Source organism: Pogoniulus pusillus, chromosome 13 (assembly GCF_015220805.1).
Source record: "Pogoniulus pusillus isolate bPogPus1 chromosome 13, bPogPus1.pri, whole genome shotgun sequence".
Taxonomy (NCBI): domain Eukaryota; kingdom Metazoa; phylum Chordata; class Aves; order Piciformes; family Lybiidae; genus Pogoniulus; species Pogoniulus pusillus.
In genome coordinates, this window is record NC_087276.1 from 32,508,607 (window position 1) to 32,532,394 (window position 23,788).

Consider the following 23,788-nt stretch of genomic DNA (forward strand, 5'->3'; position numbering starts at 1 on the left):
AGAGGAAGGATAAGTAACCTCCTGTGTTTACTTCAAGACGCCCATTGTTTTGAGAACTAGTAATTTTATGTCTGCCAGAGGAGCAGACATAAAGCAGGAAATCTTGACAGCTGAACTTGGAATCTTGCAGCAGTACCCACCCTCAGCATCTGGTAGTCTACACAGTCCATCAGAAGTTAGATGTTTGGTTGCTATCAGCAGGAGTTCCTTTCTGCAGTCAGCAGCAGCTTTAAGTGTAGTTCAGGAGCTCGGACATACTGCCTCTGATGTCCTCACACCAAAATGGTCTCTGCCCCTTACATGGTAGAGAAGGACGAGATCATGGCTTCAGAGCTGTAGGTTTTATCAACAGCATGAAAAGCGTAAGACTCTTTGTCATGGAGGGGTATTCTGCTGCCTGCACCGATTGTGACAGAGGGGAGAAATTAATTGGTGCGAGATGATATTCTGTAAAAATAGATATTTATTAACTTCAATATTCTGAACTCTTGCCACCCTCAACCACAGAATTTTAGTATTAATATCTGTTCTGCATGGTTATGGAAGACATTATGGAAATAATATCAAACAGTGACTTGTTAATAACTAGCAAACAATTCAAACTATAAACAGAGAGGAGTTTCCCCATGGCAAATACCGCTTGGGGTCAATATGCTGCTTGCCCAGTAGGTGAGCTGAAGCTCTTTCTGCAATAGCAGGAGGCAATAGAAATTAGAGGCATTAAAGCACTTACTCACAAGTTCTTACTAATTATCAATCACCCTCCAGGGCTACGTCACAGCCTATACAAGTGTCCAATCTTCAGGGGACTCTTTGCCCGTGGACTTTGAGGCTGGAATTCTCCCGGCTTCAGGGGAAAGGACAGTCTCTGACCTTGTTCTCCTGGTGAAGGATGCAATCTCTGCCCTTGTCTCCTGGTTTCTTCTGGACACTCTGTGCAGGGATTCTTAGGCAGGACCTCAGGTGCAGAAGGAGTACGATGTAATGGTGGCCATGCAGGCCGATCATGTGCAGACAGTTGGAGTCTGCTCCTGGCAACTTGTGGCAGTGGCACGCACCAGGCAATAATAAGGCAGCGGGCGTGCAATAGGGTGCACGGCTGCACGGGAGACCAAGCTCCGTAGATACAGGCAGGCTTAAGCTTAATAATGAGAGCAAGCGAGTGAGCGGGGGAGCACGTTGTTCACCTGTGTATCTCTATTTATCAAATGTGGGCCAAGATTAATGGCCCCTTGGCCACTAGAATGACCAATCAGCTTTTGGCAGTCAGCCAAACATACCATAATAGGGAAAAGCCACAGGCCTGGACCTTCCAAATATGGGAGTCACACGGGCCTTGCACCAGGCAGGCTCAAGCTGGGCATGTGGGGGCTTAGACAACCACCTTACACAATCAGGGGCCCTGGGCAGGCCAGACCTTATGGCACCAGGTCTGTTGTGTCCCTTTGTGCTCGCTTATGTGTTTACCTCTGGTTATGGGCAGAAAAACATGTCCAGGCAAGACAAGGCATGAATAAGCCTATTTGTGCCCATGGGCCCTTCACCATGCTCTTGGTTCATGGATCTCTGAACCATGAATTAATAGAAGCCCTATCTATGTGGAACAGGTGAAGGGCATTTCCCACCATTCATACATGTATCTCAGCAGTTTTTATCTTTCTGTCTGAAATAATTTGTGGAAGCACAAATTCTCTGTAATAGTGTTCCCAGCTGACCATTTCCCCCGTTTTCCCTCCTTTTTGAAGATCATGAGGAATATTGCTATTCCTCCTAGACTGCTTTTCCGTGAAGCCTAGCAACAGACAGAATTGTCTTATAGATGTCACTCACTGTTTTTTTCTATGCTGACAGAAGCCCTAGGTCCAGTGTAGTCACGGCAACACTTAGTGGTGATATGACAGAAGGCATCTGATCCTGAAAAGCAGAATGGTGGGATCTGATGTACCTCTCTGGCACTCTTGGCAAAACAGTGTGGCTAAGGCATGTTTGGATTCTCAAAATAATGAACATCTCTCTGTGGCATCTGTTTGTCCACTGCCTTTCTGGCCACAATTGGCACCATAACAAAAGGTTTTTTGAAACAGAAGCACAGGAAGACTGAAGTTTTGCTGATCAGAATTTGGAAACACATCAAAGAACACATCTCCCGTATAACAGCTTCTGTTCCTGAAGGCATTTGCTTTCGAGTTGTTTGTCCAAGATTGTTCTCTTCTATTGGTGCTGAGGTTGCTTTTGACTTCATGAAAGACAGGATTCTCCAGGCCAGACCTAGGGTGGCCATGGTAGCTCTTGTATTCATAATACCCAAGTCTTCAAGCCTTGTTACTGCAGATTCACAGAATGCTTTGAGTTGGAAGGGACCTTAAAGACCACCCAATTCCACCCGCTTGTCATGGGCAGGGACATCTCGCACTAGAACACGTCACTCAAGGCCTTATCCAACCTGGCCTTCAACAACTTCAGAAAGGGGGCATCCACAGCCTCCCTGGGCAACCTCTTCCAGTGTCTCACCACCCTCCCTGTAAAGAATTCCTTACCAATCTTCAGTTTAAATCTGCCCTCCTCAAGCTTCAATCCATTTCTGTCACCATTTCTGTGTCTTCAGGAAGGCCCAGGCTCCTGTTGACTATCCTGGTAAGAGGTGTTTTGGCTCCACTTGCCTCCAGCAGATGCTGCAGACTCTTCCAGGGGTGGCACTGAGGGCTGAGCCCAGTTGGTTTGCACAGGCATGAGGCTCTTGAAGAGCGAAGTGCTGTGGCGATGCAAGGCCTGCCTGGGCAGGAACCTCAAAGGAAGCTACATAGTGAAAAAAGCTGTATCTCATAAGAAGTACAGTCCTGTTTTTACCTAATATCTTCAGCTGCTGCTAGATAATCCCTGAAGCACCACTGTGCTGGCATTAGGTAGCTGAAGTTCTTTTTGAGGACTCCATGCTAATCTCTGTAAGCTTCAGTGATTGCCATCATGTGTGGCTGCTGCTTTTCTGTCACTGCAACCTTCTACAGCAGCTGTATGTCTTGGAGAAAGTATGATTACACCAGAGGAGGCTTACACCATAGGGTTTGTATCTTTTGTGCGGCTGGTTGCAGACTGTGAGTTTAATGTCTGTCTGATTTACTGTCAATAAGCAGAATAGCAGATGCTGATCATGCTGTTCTCATTAAATACCTTGGAAAGAAGGTGAAGGGATTTCTCTTTGAGATGTTTGGAAAGCAATCTTGGCACCTCTGTTTTAGAGTGCTGTGACTACTTGCACTCATTTATAGGAAGTTAGAGGAATGTGAATTGTTTTAGGTAAAAAAAGCTAATAAAGGAATTTAAGGAAGAGCATGAATCAGATAGTGCTTTTCCTCTGACAGTCTGAGAACTGAGTGGGCATGTGAGGATTGGCTGAGGATGAAATGTCTGGCTGGCCTTGTTCTGGGAAAGCAGCTCATCAATGAAATGGTAAGCAGTGAAAGTGAGAGTAAATGCCAAACAGCACATCTCTTTCTGTCTCCCCAGCTGTTCTTTGCACTCTTGCTCTGTCTGAGGAACATCAGGGGTCCAGTGACATCATCTTTGCAGTCCCTAGGGTTTCTTTTTTCCTTTTTTTGGATGTGGATAGTCTGGATTTTTGTACAGTGATACTTCAGGGTAGCTTTTTCCTTTCTCTTTTGTGACCCATATCTCTAGTTTTGTGATTAATACTCATTAGTGTGTACAATTTATACACAATTCATAGTGGGAATATTTGGTAAAGCATTCAACCATACAGTAAGAAGGCCACGGAGTTGTAATAAAACAAATGCTAGACAGATCCCCACCCCATCATTAGCAACAATCCTCAGTTGTGCTGTCTGCACTGAAAAGAGAGCATCCGTGTGTCTCATACACATTCCGTTCCCTACTGAAGCTTGTATTTTCATCCACTCTTATCAGAGCTACTTACTGTTTCCAATAGAGAGAAATGTTAAATTTGATTTTTAACCATAGCTTCTTGTTACCCCTTCAGAAATGCAGTAGTGGCAAGAGATGGGGGTGAAAAAAAAGGTCTTACCTGTAGGATTTATTAAGAAATTCTGGGTTCGCTCCTTGCTTCCTTACTTGAATGTCTTGTGTGCCTGGATTACGAAGTGAGAAATGTTATTAACTGGAATTACTTAACTAGAGTAAGCATTTCTTGGTAAGTCATCGTTTACTTATAAAACTGAAAGGTAAAATCTCCTTCAAATGTTACACATTATAGAATCAAATATCTAAGATGTTCATTAGTTTAATAAAGTAGCCTTTGGAGAATTGCAAAGTAATTGTTCAGTCGCATTGCTCAATTCTCTGGTGTGAAAATGAAGAAGTCATTGGTCACAATTTACATACCAGTTAATACATTAAGGTTATTGTTCCTTTTTAAGTTTAGTACAGGTTCCATATTCTCCGCAGATTGTCTCATAATTAAGCGAGTCTGTTCTAAACTGGAAAATGAAACCAAAGGACACTATAATTATGATGCTATTGCTGCCTTCCAGTAACAAGTTTTAAAAATGTTATATTTAAGTCCTGGTGTGATAGAGATTCTGAAAAATAAAGCGAAGTCTAGAATACTTTAAACATATGAGCTTCAATGTAACTCTCACCAGGTTCTGATGGAGCACGCAAATAAGAGTGTCACATTTGTTAGTAACCACAAATACGTAATACTGGATTATATTATTCTTACCTTGCCCTTATGCTTATATGAAAGAGAGAGATACTGTGTGTGATGGATGTTTCCATGTGACAGGTGCTGTGTTTGGCACTAGGTCTGTAACTGTTAAATTCACACAGCCGCGTGTCAAACCTGCGTGTAATTTGTTGGGGATTCCTTCCACAGAGGACACCATGAATGTAGCCGTACTGAACAGCAGGTGTCAGTCACAGCCAGGCGCTCACCTGTTCTCAGCAGACAGTGCCGGGATTGCAAGTGAATGGAGCAGCAGTCTGAACTCCACAAACTGCCTTACACATAGCAGTGGGCAGTCTGGAAATGTAAGTATGAATCGTTCTGGAAAAATGATTGATAATAACCACTGTGCCAATATACGATGTTTATTTTACTTCTTAAAAGCCGGGGTTTATTTATTTGTACTTTGGCAAAAGATAAGAAAGCCACAGCTATAGTAAATGTCAGGCAGCCATATTAAACTGGTACTGTGAGCCTTAGTGGAATGTCTCTCCTGGCACCAGGTTGAAGTGTGTATTGTTTGTATTACTCTGTTCTTGTGTTCTGAATTCAGGTGCAGTGGTTTGAATGCTACAGCAAAGATCTTAGTTATTTATTAAATATACAACTACTTTCATTTACATATGTATCTTTTTTCTGTAGAAAGGGTTTAATTCATGGAAGATCTTGCCTGAATTCATGGAAGATCTTGCCTGATCCCAGCCCTCTTCTCTGGCATAATTTACTAACATTAGGAATGAGTTGGTGACCTACCTGCACGTGTTTTAAAGCTTCTTACAGTATTGCAGTACATGCAGTATGTTTGGTAGTAGAGAGGTGTTTGATTACAAGGGTGATACATGTAGTTTATATTAACTAATTTTGTGCTAAAGAAGGGAGAAAGAAAAGAGGAAGAAAGATTGTGGCACTTTTACTGTCTTAACATCAGTTGGAGTAGATCCTTTAGTTAGGTTTTATGTTTGTTGCAAGATAGTGTTACTACGTCTCGTTCTCCCATGACTTGCCTTTTTCTTGCCTCCCATTTGCAGTGCAGAGTCATAAGTACAGATACATTAATTCCCGGAATTTTCACTTCAAGCCTTCCAGCTTTGTTGATCAATGCTGTTTGGTTAGAAAACAGATTAAGCATTGAATAGTGTTTGAAAGGAATTGCCAATAAATAGTGCAGTTGTGTTACGGTTTTGAACTCAGCCAGCAGCTGAGTTCCATGCATCACCCTGCTGGTGGGATGGAAAGGAGGACTGGGACTGAAAGGAAAACAAAAGTCCTGATACTTCATGTTAACAGTGAATCACAAGTCCCTCTTGATGCAAAATACCTGTTCACTGACTGTCTTGTACCCATACTGCTCTAAGCTGCATGGCTCTTTCAAGAAATAAGTTTCTTGATGTTTCTCCAGTGTTCTTTGTGGCTTATTCTGTGCAAAGAGCACGATGTCCTCGGGATGAGGGAATTGAGTGTACCCTCGGCAAGTTTGCTGATCATACAAAACTGGGGCAGGGGGGTGGCTGACACCTCTCAGGCTGTCCAACGAGTTCTGGACAGGCTGAGAGCTGGACAAAGGCTAACCATATGAAGATAAATAAGGACAAGTGCAGGGTCCTTCACCTGGGGAGGAGTAACAACAGGCACCAGTACAGGTTGGGGGCTGCATGCTGGAAAGCAGCTCCCTGGAGAAAAACCTTGGAGTCCTGGTGGACTGCAAGTTCTGCATGGGCCATCAGTGTGCCCTTGTGGCCAAGTAAGCCAATGGCAGCCTGGGGCACATCAGGAAAAGTGGGGCCAGCAGGTCTAGGGAGGTTCTTCTGCCCCTCTAGTCTGCCCTACTGAGACCACACCTGCAATGCTGTGTCCAGTTTTGGGCTCCCCAGTTCAAGAGAGACAGGGACCTGCTGGAGAGAGTCCAGCAGAGAGCCACAAGAATGATTTGGGGCTTAAGCATCTCTCCTATGGAAACTAATACCTAGAGTATCATAAGAGTACAGTAGACACTGTTTTCTGTCTTCTGCAGATTTCCTGTTCTTCAAGTCCAACTGTAACATCAAGTTCTGGTAGCACTAGTTCTTTATCACCCCTTGGACCACTTTATAGACAGAGATCATTAGGAAATGGTGTTTTGTGTTCTGAGTCTAGCACATCAGCTGTTTCTTCACCAACATCCAGCTATCCAAAAGCACCAGGCTTTGAACGAGAGGATCAGGTATGTAAATAATACAGGTCTACAAGTACAAAAGCAGTCTTAAATTAATTTAGACTCAGCAGAGAATGTTGTTTGTCTTGCATATCAGCACTGCATTTTAATAATTAAGGACTCAGACTTGGTAAGATTCAGTTTTAGTTGTTGCTGAAATTGATGGTGAAAAGATGCGTTGATTTCTGGCTGTTGATCACAGAGTTGTAGAATTATTTGGGTGGGAAAAGCCCCCCAAGATCATCTAGTCCAACCATCAAACAACACCACTGTGGCCATTAAACCATGTCCCCAAGTACCATGGCCACACGTTTCTTGAACACCTCCAGGGATGGTGACTCTACTACCTCCCTTGGTAGCCTATTCCAATGCCTGACCACTCCTGGAGGAAAGAAATTGTTCCTAATTTTCAACTTAAGTCTGACCTGGTGCAACTTTGAAACCTTTTTCCTCCTATTGTATCACTTGTTACTGGAGACAAGAGACTGACCCCCTGCCTCATTCCAACCTCCTTTCAGGTAGTTGTAGAGATCGAATAATCATTGATTAAATGCTATGGCAGCAAGGCATTTACAGTATCAAATGCGTACTTTTTGGTCATCAGGCAGCAGTAGTTGAGAAATTATGTTATCATTGATGAAGATCTGTTTTCCTGTTTTGGTCAAAATTGGTGAGGTTTATACTGTTGCAAAGAATGTGTTTCAGCAGTAAAAACATCAAGTGCTTACCTGTTAGTGGCCACATTGAAGCTATCGAGAGCGCGAGCAGTGGGTGGATGTTGCAATTGATAAAGAAGCATCTAGGGCAGTGGGAGGCACATAAAACGATGCTGAGTTGTTACCACTTAGGAAGCTCTCACTACAAGACAGATAGGAATCTCCCAAGAGAAAAAAGGAACAGACACAAGATTGCTCAAAGAGAGGAGAAAGAACCATTTTTCCTAATGAGCTAGAGAGCACTTTGCTGAGTTTACCACAATTCAGTAAGTCACTGACCTAAAAAGAACAGAGATCTTTTGATCCTGGTCTGCAAGAACACAGTGGACAAAGAGAAATTTCTTAGAATTCCCTTTTATTTAACTTATGTTACCCTTTTATGATATTTGAAGAAAATCTACCCCTATATTTGATTCTTTATTCTTGTTATTTGTAGCCTGATCACTTTTAGGGCAAATCTAAGCAGTTCAACTCTTGGCTACTTCAGGCTTTTATTCCACCAGCCACTTGGAGTATTCCTGAGCTGGTGAGCATTTAGGATGTTATTTCTGTAACAGCATAGTGCTAACATGGCTAGTGATTTTTGGACCAGAAATACTTGTGCGTGCTCGGTTATGTATAGAAGTGGAACAACTGCAACTACTGTTCCTTCTCCGTGTAGATTTATCCTGAACATTAGAAGCTGATTCTCTATATGGCAAATGAGGTGGGCCTATATTTTGAAGTGTGTTGAAGATGTTACAGAGATGCCAATGACCCTTTACAAGCTAATGCATTTTGTAGCAATGACCTGTTAATGTAGTGTGATGGTTTGGGTGTTACCTGCCCCCACACACTTTGTAAATCACCCAGACTAGACTCAGCTGGCTCTGGAATTTGAATGGAGCTTATATTTACAACTTAGGACAATATAGGAGCAGATACTTACAATATATACAATTATATATAGAAATATACACGTTAAAAGGTAATACAGAAACACAACTCCCCTCTCAGAAACCTAAGTCCCCAGGAGGGGCCCTCAACCACCCTTCCACCTTCCCTCTACCCCTCAACCTTACCCAAGATCTTGCCTTATGTTTAAGGTAGTGTGGAGGGTCAGCCGGCGGGGGGGGTTTAGGAAGCAGGTGGATTTATTCACACAGATGGCAGGTTAGGTTAGAGAGAGGGAGATGCAGCCCAAAGCCCAGACAGAGAGTGTCTGTGTTATCTATATTTACATTCTTATACATCTCAGCAAGCCCATGAGTGAAGTAGACATCACCAGTGTTTTCTTTTTCTTGAATCATAGAATCATAGAATCAACCAGGTTGGAAGAGACCTCCAAGATCATCTAGTCCAACTTACCCATCCAGTCCAACCTATCCAACCAAGATCATCCAGTTCAGCCCTGTCCAGTCAACCAGACCATGGCACTAAGTGCCTCATCCAGGCTTTTCTTGAACACCTCCAGAGACGGTGACTCCACCACCTCCCTGGGCAGCCCATTTCAATGCCAATCACTCACTCTGGCAACAACTTCCTCCTAAAATCCAGCCTATACTTCCCCTGGCACAACTTGAGACTGTGTCCTCTTGTTCTGTTGCTGCTTGCCTGGCAGCAGAGCCCAACCCCACCTGGCTACAATCTCCCTTCAGGTAGTTGTAGACAGCAATGAGGTCTGCCCTGAGCCTTCTCTTCTGCAGGCTGCACACCCCCAGCTCCCTCAGCCTTTCCTCACAGGACTGTGTTCCTGGCCCCTCACCAGCTTCATCACCCTTCTCTGGACACCACAGCCTATAATCTAATTCTTCTCACCAAAACATTCTAGCTAGCTTCAAACTAGCACATATAGTGTAGAGGTTTTTCTTTTTTCAGGCAAAGCATCGGAGCTTCCCCGTTGAGAATCAGCAGACAGTAAATGAACAAGACAACAAGCAGGTATTGCCAAAAGCTAAATGCTTTACAACATAGTCTAAGGAAAATTTATGCCCAGTGACAGGAGGGGAGGCCATTGCACAAACTGAAACACGGGAGGTTCCACATAAGCTTAGGGAAATACTTTTTACTGTGTGTTTGAGCGTTGGAACAGGTTGCCCAGAGAGTTTGTGGAGTCTCCTTCTTTGAATTTAAATGGAAGCCTTTTGGATGTGGTTCTGTGAAAATGTCCAATAGTTGTGTGCTGCAGGGAGTACCAGGGGAGAGAAGAATCTGAGAAAGTTTGAGGATGCTTTTGATTATAGGAATTCCATGGCAAAGATTTCACAGGGAAATTTTGGGTTACTTGATTTGGAGATGGGTCAATAAAGTTTAAGGTCAGAGGGAGGGTAATAATAAGTGCCAGATACTCAAAACTAGAAAAATAGTTCAAGTGATTAGGGGAGAGGGCATAGCTTTGACCAGCCATGAATCTAAGTCCATCAGATTTAGAAGTCAGTCTCTCTATGCAAAGGACTAACCTGATCTGACTTCATATCTGCTCTAACTCTGATCAACAGATTGGACTAGATGACCTCCTCGAGGTCTTTTCACTCTGAATTTTCCTATTATCCGGTGATCCTAAGAATACTTATCAAGTTGGTTTAATCATCTCCTTTTTTCTAAAGTATTAATTTAAGTAGTTCAGAATGCATGAAAATCTGCTAGGTGATTACAAAGCTGTCTTCTGTTTATTTTGTTTCTTTTGTGTTTAGATATCCTCCAGAACAGAGTTTTGAAGTCATAGATAGGGTCAGTCTTGGTCCATCAAAACAGAATAAAGAAAGGAATCTTTGGACTGCACAGGTGCATCTCTCTGCCATACTGAGTGGCACAAGAAGATTGCTATTTGTGAATAGATTAAAGAGGAAGAAAAGACTGAATGGTCTGTGAGATACAGATGTTTATGCTGGGAAGAAAGAGAACTAACTGAAGAAATCCATCGTTTTTGCTAGGGTGTGTGAAACTTCTTCACTTTTCTCTCACCAGTAGGCCTGAGTGGAAGATTGAGCAGGCCAAAAGGAGATAAGTTATGATTCTTTTAGCAATACAAAAAGCCTGCATTGCCTCTTCTACTTGTGCTAACTTTGATCATGATCTCTGCCTTTAGAGAAACATGATATCAGACTTATAACTTAAGAAACTATACCTTGTAATTTTTTTTCATTTTACTTTTTTTAATGATACAGCTGTTTTTCATGGTTTAGGATGGCAGTTCAGAAGTAATACATTTTTTCAGTTCAAACATTTTTGAGAACAGAAAGCAGCAAAAAATTCTTCCATTTAACGTGTTGCATCAAGAGACTCTGTTGAGTGCTCAGTGTAAATTGCAATATTGGAGCAAAGTTTGAAAAAGCATATCATAGAGACATAGATTAGTTGAGCTTGGAAGTGACCTTCTGAAGTTCAGCAAGCCTGTGCACAAGGTCCTGCAGCAGGGTCAGGACAGTCTCTGGTATCAGCACAGACTGGGTGATGAATGGACTGAGAGCAGTGCTGCAGAAGGACCTGGGGATCCTGGCGAGTGGGAAGTTGAACATGAGCCAGCAATGTGCACTGGCAGCCCAGAAAGCCACACACCTGGAGCTGCACCAGAAGCAGCAGGGCCAGCAGGCTGAGGGAAGTGACTCTGCCTGTCTTCTGCGCTGTCCACCTCTGGGAAGACAGCACAGGAAAGGTGTGGACCTCTTTGAGTGGGTCCAGAGGAGGGACACAGAAGTGGTGTGAGGGCTGGAACACCTCTGCTAGGAGGAAAGGCAGAGAGAGTTGGGGTTGTGTGACTGGAGAAGAGAAGGCTCTGGGGAGATGTTATGGTGACCTTTCAGCGCTTAAAGAGGGCTTAAGAGAAAGACAGAAAAAGGGTTTTTACCAGGACCCATAGTGACAAGGCAAGGGGCAGCATTTTTAAACTGGAAGATTGGATAGAATCACAAAATTCTTTGCTGTGAAGGTGGCGAGGCACTGGAACAGGTTGCCCAGAGAAGCTGTGGATGCTTCAAGGAAGTGTTCAAGATGAGTTTGAGTGGGTCTCTGAGCAGCATTTCAAGCACTTTGTCTAGTGGCCGGTGTCACTGTCCACAACATGGGGATTGGACTAGATGATCTTTAAGATCTCTTGCAACCCTGTCATTCTCTGGGGGTCTGTAGTGTGTCTGTTTCCTTGTCACAGTGAGGTCAGCTAGAGCATGTGGATCAGTGTCTTAGTAGTATTTTGAATCTCTCCAGAAATGCAGACTGCACAGCCTCTGCATATGTTCCAGTGTTTGGCCACCATCACAGGAGAACTGTTTTCACGTCTAAGTGAAACTTCCTGTATTTCAGTTTGTGTCCATTTTTAAAGAAAAAAAGTGCTCATTCTCATGGTGATCATTGACTTCAATCTTGCACTGTATCTGGCTTTGAAATAAAAATGTGCTATTGGTAGAAATCAGAAGAGTAGATACTACACAGTGACTGCCTATCACACAGGAGGCAGTGAGAGAATATGTGGATTGATTCAGTCAGAGCTAAATAGGTTGTTAACTAAAATATTTGAGGATTACATAAACAATAAACAGTAAAAGGAGCTAATTTACTGGAAACTGTGCAGCAGGTTCCTGTAGATTTTGTGAAGTTATTTTCCAGTTTGTAGTGTTGTATGGTTACATATTGTTTGCATTTCTTACACTTTGTAATGTGTCTGATTTGTATGGGAAAGAAGTGTCTAGCTTGAAGGAGGTAACACAGCAAAGGCCACAGAGTCACAGAATGATGGGCGTTGGAAGAGGCCTCAGGAGATCATCCAGTCCTCCCTCCCCTACCAGAGCAGGTTCACCTAGAGCAGATTACACAGGATGGTATCTAGGTGGGTTTTGAATGACTCCAGTGATAGAGACTCCACCACCTCTCTGGGCAGTCTGTTCCAGTGCTCTGCCACCCTCAACATAAAGGTATTCCTCCTTATGTTTAGATGGAGCTTCCTGTGCTCAAGTTTATGCCTGTTACTTCTTTTCCTGTAGCAGCACCACTGCAAAAAGGCTGTTCCCATCCAGGTCATTGTGTAGTGTGATGACAAACGTGTGCAGTGCAGTCAGGTTTCTCAATAGAATTTCTGAATGAATTTGTAGAGCTTATTTGCAAGTATTTCAACTCCTTTTTTCTGAAAGCAGAATTCCCTCATGTGGTAGCAGTGTCATCCTGGAGAAGTGCACTTGGTGATAAAAGATAAGGAAAATTATCCTAATCCATTAATTCAGAGGGTTCTGGATTTCTTTCTGTTTGAATGAAAATAAGTAAATCACTGCTTTGAAAACACTTTGTATTTAATGTGTATGCTTGTGCATATGTATGTGTAACTGCGTGTGGATGTGTGTGCATAAGTTGGTTTGGTTTGTTTTCTGACAGAACCACCTCAGTGTTTTTTCAGCAGTTAACCCACTTGCTTCAAGTATAGCTTCCAGTCTGGCCTCCAGTCTTGGATCAGATAGTTCGTCTCCTGTAGCTGTCTCTGCTATTGGTGCCAAAGCTCTCCAGTTGTGCTCTGGAAGTAACGCAGTCGAATCAGTAATAGGTAAGTCTTAACATTTCATCTCCGATTGTACGTGTTTTCTTGCATTATCCAAGTTCCTGTTTCATGTAGATTGAAAGAGCATATTGGTAAAGACAGTAATGTAGAGATATGCTGTATCCTATGCAATAAAAGGCAGTGTCTGAAATTTCATTTAAAGCCTTGCTCCCAAATCATTATTTTTCACAAAATCTCCAATCTGAATGTAGGGATTTTGGCATTGGTAGTGGCCAGTAATTTTAAAAAGTGTGTACAACTTCCATAATGCACCTCACTGTGTTGACAGAAGGAGAAGTACCATCTCCCCAGCTTCTCTTCCTGGGTTGATGAGATTTAACTTCTGTTTTTTAGTGTTGTTGGCATAGCAGGCAGAATTACAGATCTTGCCACGTTCATGTGAAAGCGAGAGACTTTGCTTTGCTGACTCCGTGTTCTCCAGTCTGGTTAGCTGTATGTTCCAGGTGCTGGAAGAATAATCACTTTCCCCAAGCTGCAGGCTACACTTCTGCTAAGGCAGGGTAGCAAGCTGTTAGCTTTTACTGCCGCAGAACATGCTGAGCATTGGTCAGAAATCTGAGATGCCTTTCTGCAGTGCTGCTTTGTGATCATTTGTCCCACTGTCTGTACTGATGCAAGGGTGCAGCTTTATTCTATTAGCCTTTGTTGTGGGTTAGTGTCAGTCCAGTTCTCCAGCCATTTGAGATCCTTCTTAAAGGTGGCCTTGCTGTGGTACGTGCAATGGCACGTATCAGCTGCTCCTTTAATTTAGTGTCCTCCACAAGGCTGTTGAAGTTTGTGGCACTTGTACAGAAGGCTGTGTCCAGGAGTGCAGAAAGATGCTGTGTTGTATGTTCTGTGGTCTAAGTCACGTGACGACGGAGCTGCTGTATTTGAAGCTTTCAGTGTTTGAATCAATGTGTAGCAGCGAGCAGGAGCCTGCAGACAGTGAGTCAGCACTTAGGCATGGTAAGTTAGGCATTCAGTTGTTACATATTTTTTTCGTTTAAAGAAGTCTGTGCAGAACATTAAATGGTAGATCTCTTCCTCAGTCTCACAAGTGTATAGCTTGCTTTCCTTAAAGATTTGTTTGATCTTTCTGCTAGAAAATAAATTTTGTGTTATTTTTAAATTGCAGAATTAGAATGAACAGAATTACTGTTATTTTTTTAAGATCTACTATGGAACAAAATCACAGTTTTGTCAAGACAAACATTGCTTCTGGGATAGGTAGAGGCTGGTTTGCTGTACAAGTTACTCATATGACCACAAAAATCACAGTCTAATTTCTGTATACTAGGTGTGGTGCTTATTTGGTATAATTTAAAAATCATTATATGCTGGTCAAGTGTTGCAAAGTCATTTAAGCAGTGATACACTACGTCTCCTATGTCCCGGTGTGGTTGTACTATGGAGATTCTACTGAGTCAGAATATGCCTCTGCTGTCTATGGATGCTTTTCCAAAACAGTTGTCACTGTGCTGTGTGTTAACAGAACACGAATCACAAAATGTATGTCTTCTGTAGTGGCTTTTTGGTAACTGCATAGATTTTGGGGATTTCCCTTAAAGAACTTCGTATATATATGTGTGTGTATATATATATATATATATATAAATTCCTTTTCCAAAGTTTTGCTTTGTGTACATACAGTATGACATTGAAAACAATGCAGCATGTCATCTGAACAGAGCAGAAAATCCACAAGATGTTCTTGTGGAACAGGAAGTAAATTAATAGTGTTCTTGTAGGAAGTGGTGAATTGGAGAATCATTGAAAAAAAAGAAAGAAAGGATAGAGAAAGAGCTGCAGCAAGGGATGGAGCTAGGTGATTATGCAAAAAAAGGGTGAATGGTTTTAGATAAAAGGTTGGGGGAAATAGAAGAGTTACATTAGGAAGGACTGACGAAGCTTTGTCATACTGGGGTCTTTAGCCCTTTCTGTGGCTCTTTATCCTCATCTCACAAGGAGCTCCAAACTCTGTCTGCTTCCTGAATAACAGTCCCCAGGAGCTGTGGAAGAGAGTGATGCAGAGGAGCTGGCAATAAGCACACAGTTCAGATGGAGCTAGTATTTAGTATTGGAACCCGGACAACACGTGGAAGGCTGAGGAGTGATGGAATGAAAGATGGTACATTGTTGCAATATGCTGTCAGACTACTCTGAGAACATAAAAGCAGCAGGCTGTTTGAAATCCTGGGGGGAGTTTGAAAAACAAAACCCAACCAAACCCAAAATGGAGACATTAATAAGCAAAACGTCGAAGGAGAGAGATATAGAGAGGAATAAATAGGGAATGGGCAGCAGTGAAGGGAAACAACTCAAGTGGCAGTAAGGAGGAGGTGAGACCTTAACAATGGAGGACGTCCAGCCTGATAACTCCACCTTGTTCCCTGTGCAAGGTGCTGAGTGCTCCCACCCTTGGGAGTGTTGTGGTTGCTTCCACTGCTTTCTAATGCACTCAAGCATAGGGGTTTTGCCTGTCTGGGAGATTCTTAAAGGCAAAATGGTGTCAGTCTGGTTGCTTGCCATATGTGCCATGATCTTAAATGCTGTATTCTCTCTCCACACTCCACTGACTTTCTGCTGGGTGAAGTGGAGCCTGAGTCAATCAGAAGGTATCAGAGATTAAGCTTCAAAAATCTAGATAATGAACAGTAAGGAGTCATGTCAGTCCTGTTTGTGGTGGGAGAGGACAAGCATGGCAGAATGAATTAAAGCCTAGCACAAAGGTGGCATGTTAGTGATGTAGTAAGGATAAGGGCTTAGGTTTGATCTGTTTGAGCAGTGCGATTTGTGTCAGCTTTATTGTGTTTTGTTCCTGCCTGTCATACTTGCACGGCAGCTTGTTGAGCCAGACACTGCAAATGACTTCAAATATTAATAACATCTGAATGATGTGGAGAATTGGAAGAGCCTGAAAAAGACCCTGTCTCCCTGTTTAAAGATGCTGCTGCTAATGTTGGGGCTCCAAAGCCTGCTTTTTTCATGATTCAGAGAATTTTAATTTTTTTAAAAAGAAAGTGGCACAGCTTTGCTTGATGAAAGTGGGAGGGAGCTCTCCCAGAATGTCCTGCAGCAGTGCTGAGAGGTTTGCTGTCGCAGGTGTGTGGTGTTTTGGCACAAAGGATGCCGTTGTGGTTTTTAAGGGGAGCCTACAGAAATGAAGCTCTCAAGTGAAACTGGAGAAAAAATACAGCATTCTATTTGGAGAGAGATGCAGAGAAGACATTACAAAACAAATACAGCATCCATGGCAAGCCCCCTTGAATTTTCCCCCTACCCAAAACTAAGTCTATACACCCCAGTGCTCCAGTCCTCCTCGCCAATGCCTCTGCCGTCCAAGAGGCCTAAACACAAGCCCCTGGAGGCCCCAGAGCAGGCCCACTGCTTACATGTTTCTCCCCATAAAGTGGCTCCCGCCAGACGCAGGGCGGGAGGAGGAGGAAAGGGGAAGGAGCTGGCCTCGCTGTGAGTTTAGAAAGAGAGGGCAGAATTGTGAGATTGAATAGCAGTCTTCTAGTCCCCAGAGGGCTTTTTTTAACCCTGTACTTCTCCACCTGGGACAGATGCCGGGAGAGGTTCACATGTATAAAGATGTGTTAGTGGGTTGCATAACTGGTAGCACAGAGTGGCCTCCAGGTGAAAGGCCACTGACTCACTAACTGTTGAGTCTCTGTGAAATACTGAGTTTTTAATGTTTATTTTAACATACTGCATACTTCCATCTGAGTATTCTGACATTTCTTGCTTCTCTGTGCCCTGGTACGTAACTCCGAAGGCTGACTGTTGTAAGGGGCATTCACAGTGTCTGTGCTCAGTTAAAATACCTGGCTTTAGTCTATAATAATAATAGTACAAATATGTTTATACAGGTATCCACATTCAGTTTTTCCTCTTTTTTCAGTGGACACACATCTAAGCACAACAGGTGACACAGATTTATTGAAAATCCAGATAGATGGCCACCTCTCCATTATCCACTTTTCATTTCACCAGCTTAAAGAGCTGAAATACCTTATATATGAAGAAAGTACAGTGAAATATCCTTCACTGTGTGTCTGTGGTATGACCTAGTCGTGAAAGAGTTCTGTGATGGAAGCACTAACAAATATGGTCAAGTAAAGTTTTCCTCGCTCTGACGTCGTGATAGTTAAGGTATAATTCTAGGATATTTAATTGATACAATATTTTGTTTAACAGGTTCTGCTTTAGATTTGCATTTTAATGATGTGAATGTCGCATCCATAGATGGAGAATTAGAAGATCAAGAAAGCAGTGACCTTGGATTAGCAAGTAAGAGGTCAAATTTGTAAAATTATACTCATTTAAAATTTCTCTGTTTCTGATGTCTCTGAACTTTTATTCGTCAAAGTAGTTCCAGACAGCAAAGACATTGAAGAAGAGTCCTCAGTTCTGTTCCATCTGTTTAACTTTGTGACATAAAGGGATTACGTTGCTATGATCCTGTCTGTATTTTGCAAGAGCTCAGTCTCAGTAGGCAGCCATCTAGTTTTGTGTAGGATCTCATCACTACTGTTAGTGGAAATTCCTTCAGAGGTTTTTAGGTGTTTACATTTATTTTGGTTGATTGACCTGTTCATACTCTAATCTCTTCCACGGGATGCAGGGGAGTACTTGCTGCACCATGGTCTCTTCCAAACACTGCAAGGGCCGCAGAGGAATCTCTGTTTTGGCATCTGAGGCGTCTCTTCTCCTTATTTCTTTAGTGACCTTGGTGGTCATGGGGCCTTTTTCTTACCACTTCAACCCCTCAACCCTCCTCCTCTGCCCATATGTCTCTTTTTACCCCTTTCTTAAATACATTCTCCCAGAGGTGCCACCAGTGTGTCTCTGTGGTGGGTCTTCAGGAGACAGTGGGAAATGGCTGTTTCTGCATGGGGCAGCCCCTGGCCTCTCCTGGTCATCTCTGCAGCACTGTCCATCTGGAAACTCAGGACATGCAAGCAGATTGTGTTTGACCAACCTTTGTTGCTTCTTTGCTCCCCTTGTGAGGAGCAGTGTAGGTTTATTGTCTGGTAGGTAATGTACATCTGTGGTCTGTCCTGTGTCTTCCCCATGGCATGAGGCTGACTGTAGTAATGCATGCCGTGTATTTCAATCCAGATTTTTCTGAAGATACTGTGGCAAGGCAGCTTAGAATGAACATCCCTGACTTTCTGTGTTGAAGTACTTCCAGAGGGAATGATGTTTCTTGTAATGACAGGAATTAATCTGCTCTAATTAAAACCAGAAAACAAGGAGCATGACCCTTGCTCTAAGTGTAATCACTTGGTTGCTGGGTTTTTTTTAAGAGAAGATAATGCCATCTGAGTTGCTTTTCAAACATCCTGATGAATAACATCTTCACAGTAAATATCAAACTATTTCCTGACCAGGATAATGCACCACGCCTGCACATTGTTATTTAAACAATTGCCTGCTCAAACATCTTTTGTACTCATTTTTTATTGTTATTATTTGAAATTATGAACAATGCATTTATTAGGCTAAGTTGTTAATAATTTTTGATGTCTCAGACTCAGTTTTCATAGAGACTGAATGCATTTGACATTTAAAATCTACTGAACAAAAGTAAAAGTATGTAAAAAAATGATGAGTTCTGTCTCAGGTTTTCAGGGTGTGTAGTCTAACTTGCTTAACTCTAGATTATATATTTAAATAAACAACAAATATTTCTTAATCCTTTCAAATTTCACTTTCTCCACTCATGTTAATTGTTGGCTGTAAAACTGAGGAAGTTGAATAACGATCCGAAAAGTGTTTTTCTGTGTAGCTGCAGACGAGGCCACTGCTGTGTAAAATTACAGATTCTGTTTTCAGGCACTTGGAAAACTCCTTTTGTGTGTTCAGTTTTAAAACTATTTTTGTAACAGGATATAAATCAAGTTTTCTTTTTTAGTAGCAGGTGTTTGAACATATAATTAAGTTTACATTAGATACATTTCTCTGGAAAAACACAGAGAACTGTGTACTGCTTTGCAACAGCTTTCTTTTCTTTTCTTTCCCCCTAATGCATACATAGGTCAAAGATTGCTGGGAAGTTCAGCACCTGTCAATATTCCAGGTTCTCTTGTTCGTTCCTCATCTTTACATTCATCATCATCCCTTTCAACCTCTCCGCTCAGTTCTCTTCCACAGTCACTGTCTCAGTCTTTTGCTTCATCCGCTACAGTTCCTCACCACCAGCAGCCTCAGGCTTTGAAGACAGAACGTAGTATGTTAGGCACCTCAGCCTCTTCTCACAACTCTTTAGGTAAGTTGGAGGTTGTGCATTGTGTGCTTTGAGAGGGAATTCAATGGCAGGTAAGAAATGTTCCATTCAAGGCTTGGCTGCGTTTTTTTCTTTTTACCGAGCTGCTGTAGTTGGTAACACTACTGTTCATGGAGTTATATCTGGTACGTGGCAGAAAGTTAGAGGAGTGAACTTCCATTCCCACTGCAGGGAACGAAAATATTCTTGTAAGAGGAGTTACTCACAAAGGTGTCTGAAAGGGGTAACATAAAGCAGTTGTTATAAGGCTGCAGGAATGTATTTTAGCTGCAGCATTTTGCTAAAGCAAAAAACAGCAGAGAAAGAGGAGAAATTAAAATTATGTATGAGCTGCTAGGAACAAGACTTTTATTGAAAGGAAATAAAAACCCTAAGTCTGCTGAGTTGCTCTAAACAATTTGAACACTTTGCAGGCTGTCACATTTCTGAAGGTAGCGGAATAATGTTAGGAGTCTTGCAGATAAAAGTCTATAATTTTTGCGTGTGTCTTTTGCTCTACATCTGAAAGAGTTTGCAGCAAAGTTTGCAGAATAATTTTTTTTTTGCCTTTGTTTTGTAGGTGTAAATGGTGTGACAGGGAGCATTTGGGACTTTGTAACTGGGAGTTTCTCTCCTAGTCCATCCCCAGTACTAAGCAGTGGCACTTCCCCCTCATTAAGTTCAAGCATCAATGGAAATGAGCTAACTCATGTTAGACAGGAACTTGATGATGCTAAGAGAAAACTGAAACAATGGGAAGAATCTTGGCAACAAGTAAAACAGGTATGTGAATTTGTGGTATGTCGTGGAGGGGTTTTCTCTATTCCTCCCCTGTTAGGGGGAGGTGAGAAATTAATTTGAGGCGGTATTAATTTTTTATAAATTTTTTAAATTAAAATGAATATTTACAAATTTGTACCACCCCCAAGCACTATGAAATCCAGGTTTGTATGCAAGTTTATGAAAACAGCTTGGGGTATATTTACAGGGATTGATTCTTAAATGGAAATATCAAATTATCAACAACTATAGACAGAGAGAAATATTCCCTTAGGCTTAATGCCTCTTAACAACTATACTGTTTGCCCAGCAAGGGCTGAAACTGTGTGTACTCTAGAGGTAGAGATAACTTATATTACAATGGAATCAAAGCTTACTTAGATGTGTTGCTCTTAGGTATTAATCACTAATCACCCTCCCAGGATTATCACAGCCTGTGCCCAGTACTTGGGGTCTTGGTAGAGCTGGTATCTGTCCCGGCTTGCAGGGAATGATAAGGGTTCCCAGTCTCTGGGTTAACCAGAATCTTCTCTAACCTTCCCTCCTGATGTGGTCTCTGCCTTGGTGCTGCAGCTTCTGGATGCTGTGTGAGTCCAGGGATGATCAGCTGGTAGGTTTTCCCGATGCAGGAGAAGGATCTGTCCGTGCAGCTTCTAACATGGTCTCACAGCTAGCAGGCTGTGTTTGCAGGTTTGCAGACAGTCTGAGGGTCTGCTGGCTCTGGGTCTTTCCAGACTTACAGGACAACTGGCAAGCAGTGTCTCTATGCCAGGCTAGCAGGGTCTGCCGGGCTGCGGGGAGACTTAACTCCGTAGATAAATCAAGATAGCTCTAGGCTTAGGCAGGGGCCTCTCGGCTCCCCATATATGTAAGGAGTGCAGGCGTGCATGCGCTCTGCACCTTGAGATCAATGCATGAGGTCTAAGCCTCTGTAATGCTTGCAAGTGAGTAAGGCCTGATCCTGTGTCTAGGCCATGCAAGCAGGTCAGGGCAGCAGGGTGCTGCTGTGGATCAGAGCTGAGTCTAAATGCTCTGAGTGCCCTGAACTAATGAACAGTTTGAACGGTCTGACCATGTGGTGCTGCTGTGCACCCCTCTTTATAGACTCTGGGCGGAGATTCGTGGCTCGTTGGACATCTAAAATGACCAATCAGGCTGGCAGTAAGCCATACCTTGCCCCAATAGGCAGTAGAGACATGCCTGGACCTCCCAACAAGAGATTACCTGGGCGGACCCTGGGGTACACGGGCTGGGCGTGTGTGTGTTACACAATCTGTTTACTGCCTCGTGGGTCCTGGCAGAAAAACATGTCCAGGCATGTAGAGGCATAGAGAGGCCTCAGTTTTGGGGCTGCTGCCCCTCCACCACATGGTAGTATTAAATTATTTAGATGTATAAAAAAGCAGTTTCAGTTGTTCTTCCTTTTGAAATATCTTCTCATTTTTATACCCAGACTTTTATTACAGGCCGTCAAAGGAATGTTTTTTTTTCCATCCACATAATGAGATAGTGGAGTAATGGAGACCGAGCTTTTTGAAAGGCAAATAATGTTCTGAAAGTTGATCTGCCTCTAAGCAGGGACACATACTCCTCTTTAGGAGAGAGATGGACAGCAACATGTCCTGATGTAATTAAAGATACACAGCCCCTCCCGTATTTCTTTCAAGATGGTAAACACACAAAAAGCAGAGGCTTGCCAGCAGCTGCATCTGTCTGGTGTACGTAGAGAGTATCTGGTCATCTCAACAGTCAAACTGAGATTGTTGGTAATGGCCAATCTAGTGCATTTTCAGTAGTCTTTTCCTTCCCCTCACATTTTTCTCTCTGTGATGAGGAGCAGCTAAACACCTGTACTGAATTTTGATAGTTTTTGATGTCTCTTGACACTAAATTGTGAATTTAACATTTAAAATGTGTTCTTTGTATAGAGGTCTGTGGTGGTTTGGTTGTTACTCACCCCCCCACACTTTAGAAATCACCCAGACTAGACTCAGCCAGCTCTGGAAAGATTAATGAAGCTTATATTTACAGCTCAGCACAATATACAAGCACATATTTACAGTATATACAATTATACACAGAAATATACAAAGTAAAAAGGTAATAGAATCATAGAATCATAGAATCATAGAATCAGCCAGGTTGAAAGAGACCTCCAAGATCATCCAGTCCAACCTAGCACCCAGCCTTATCCAATCAACCAGACCATGACACTAAGTGCCTCATCCAGTCTTTTCTTGAAGACCTCCAGGGACGGTGACTCCACCACCTCCCTGGGCAGCCCATTCCAATGCCAATCACTCTCTCTGCCAACAACTTCCTCCTAACATCCAGCCTAGACTTTCCCTGGCACAACTTGAGACTGTGTCCCCTTGTTTTATTGCTGGTTGCCTGGGAGAAGAGGCCACCCCCCACCTGGCTACAATGTCCCTTCAGGTAGTTGTAGGCAGCAATGAGGTCACCCCTGAGCCTCCTCTTCTCCAGGCTAAACAACCCCAGCTCCCTCAGCCTCTCCTCATAGGGTTTGTCTTCCAGGCCTTTCACCAGCCTTCCTGCCCTTCTCTGGACACCTTCCAGCACCTCAACATTTCTCTTGAATTGAGTGGCCCAGAACTGGACACAGCACTCAAGGTGTGGCCTGAGCAGTGCTGAGTACAGGGAAAGAATAACCTCCCTTGTCCTCCTGGCCACACTGTTCCTGATGCAGGCCAGGATGCCATTGGCTCTCTTGGCCACCTGGGCACACTGTTGGCTCATCTTCAGCCTACCATCTATCAGTACCCCCAGGTCCCTTTCCTCCTGGCTGCTCTCCAGCCACTCAGTCCCCAGCCTATAGCGCTGCTTGGGGTTGTTGTGGCCAAAGTGCAGAACCCTGCACTTGGCCTTGTTCAATCTCATCCCATTGGCCTCTGCCCACCCATCCAGCCTGGCCAGGTCCCTCTGCAGGGCTCTCCTACCTTCCAACAGATCAACACCTGCTCCTAGCTTGGTGTCATCTGCAAACTTACTGGTGCTGGACTCAATCCCCTTGTCCAGATCATCAGTAAAGGTGTTGAACAGGACTGGGCCCAGCACTGATCCTTGGGGAACACCACTGGTGACTGGATGCCAACTGGATGTGGCACCATTCACCACCACTCTCTGGGCTCTGCCATCCAGCCAGTTCCTGACCCAGCACAGAGTGAATCTGTCCAAGCCATGAGCTGCCAGCTTGGCTAGGAGCTTGTTGTGGCAGACAGTGTCAAAGGCTTTGCTGCAGTGCAGGCAGACTCCATCCACAGCCTGCCCCACATTCACCAGGCAGGTAACCTGATCATAAAAGGAGCTCAGGTTGGTGAGACAGGACCTGCCCTTCCTAAACCCATGCTGGCTGGGCCTGATCCCTTGGCCATCCTGTAGGTGCTTGGTGATGGCACTCAAGATGACCTGTTCCATCACCTTGCCTGGCACTGAGGTCAGGCTGACAGGTCTGTAGTTTTCTGGCTCCTCCTTACGACCCTTCTTGTGAATGGGATCACATTGGCAGCTTCCAGTCTTCAGGGACCTCTCCAGGGAGCCAGGACTGCTGATAAATGATGGAGAGAGGCTTGGCCAGCTCATCTGCCAGCTCACTCAGCACCCTAGGATG

The 23,788-nt window shown here is 43.4% G+C and overlaps 1 protein-coding gene across 5 annotated transcripts in view; it reads left to right on the forward strand.

The window, feature by feature from the left end:
* UNKL (unk like zinc finger) overlaps positions 1-23,788 on the forward strand; it is a 46,462-nt gene that overhangs the window by 16,531 nt on the left and 6,143 nt on the right. For 2 of the 5 annotated variants that reach the window (XM_064153934.1, XM_064153935.1), the window contains exons 6-12: positions 4,850-5,004; positions 6,711-6,899; positions 9,464-9,526; positions 12,947-13,112; positions 17,310-17,402; positions 19,153-19,383; positions 19,961-20,163. In XM_064153934.1, the coding sequence (XP_064010004.1) occupies positions 4,850-5,004; positions 6,711-6,899; positions 9,464-9,526; positions 12,947-13,112; positions 17,310-17,402; positions 19,153-19,383; positions 19,961-20,163 (1,100 nt within the window). Of the gene's footprint in view, positions 1-4,834; positions 5,005-6,710; positions 6,900-9,463; positions 9,527-12,946; positions 13,113-17,309; positions 17,403-19,152; positions 19,384-19,960; positions 20,164-23,788 lie in introns of all 5 variants that reach the window. The other 3 variants (XM_064153937.1, XM_064153938.1, XM_064153936.1) reach the window with 3 other exon arrangements.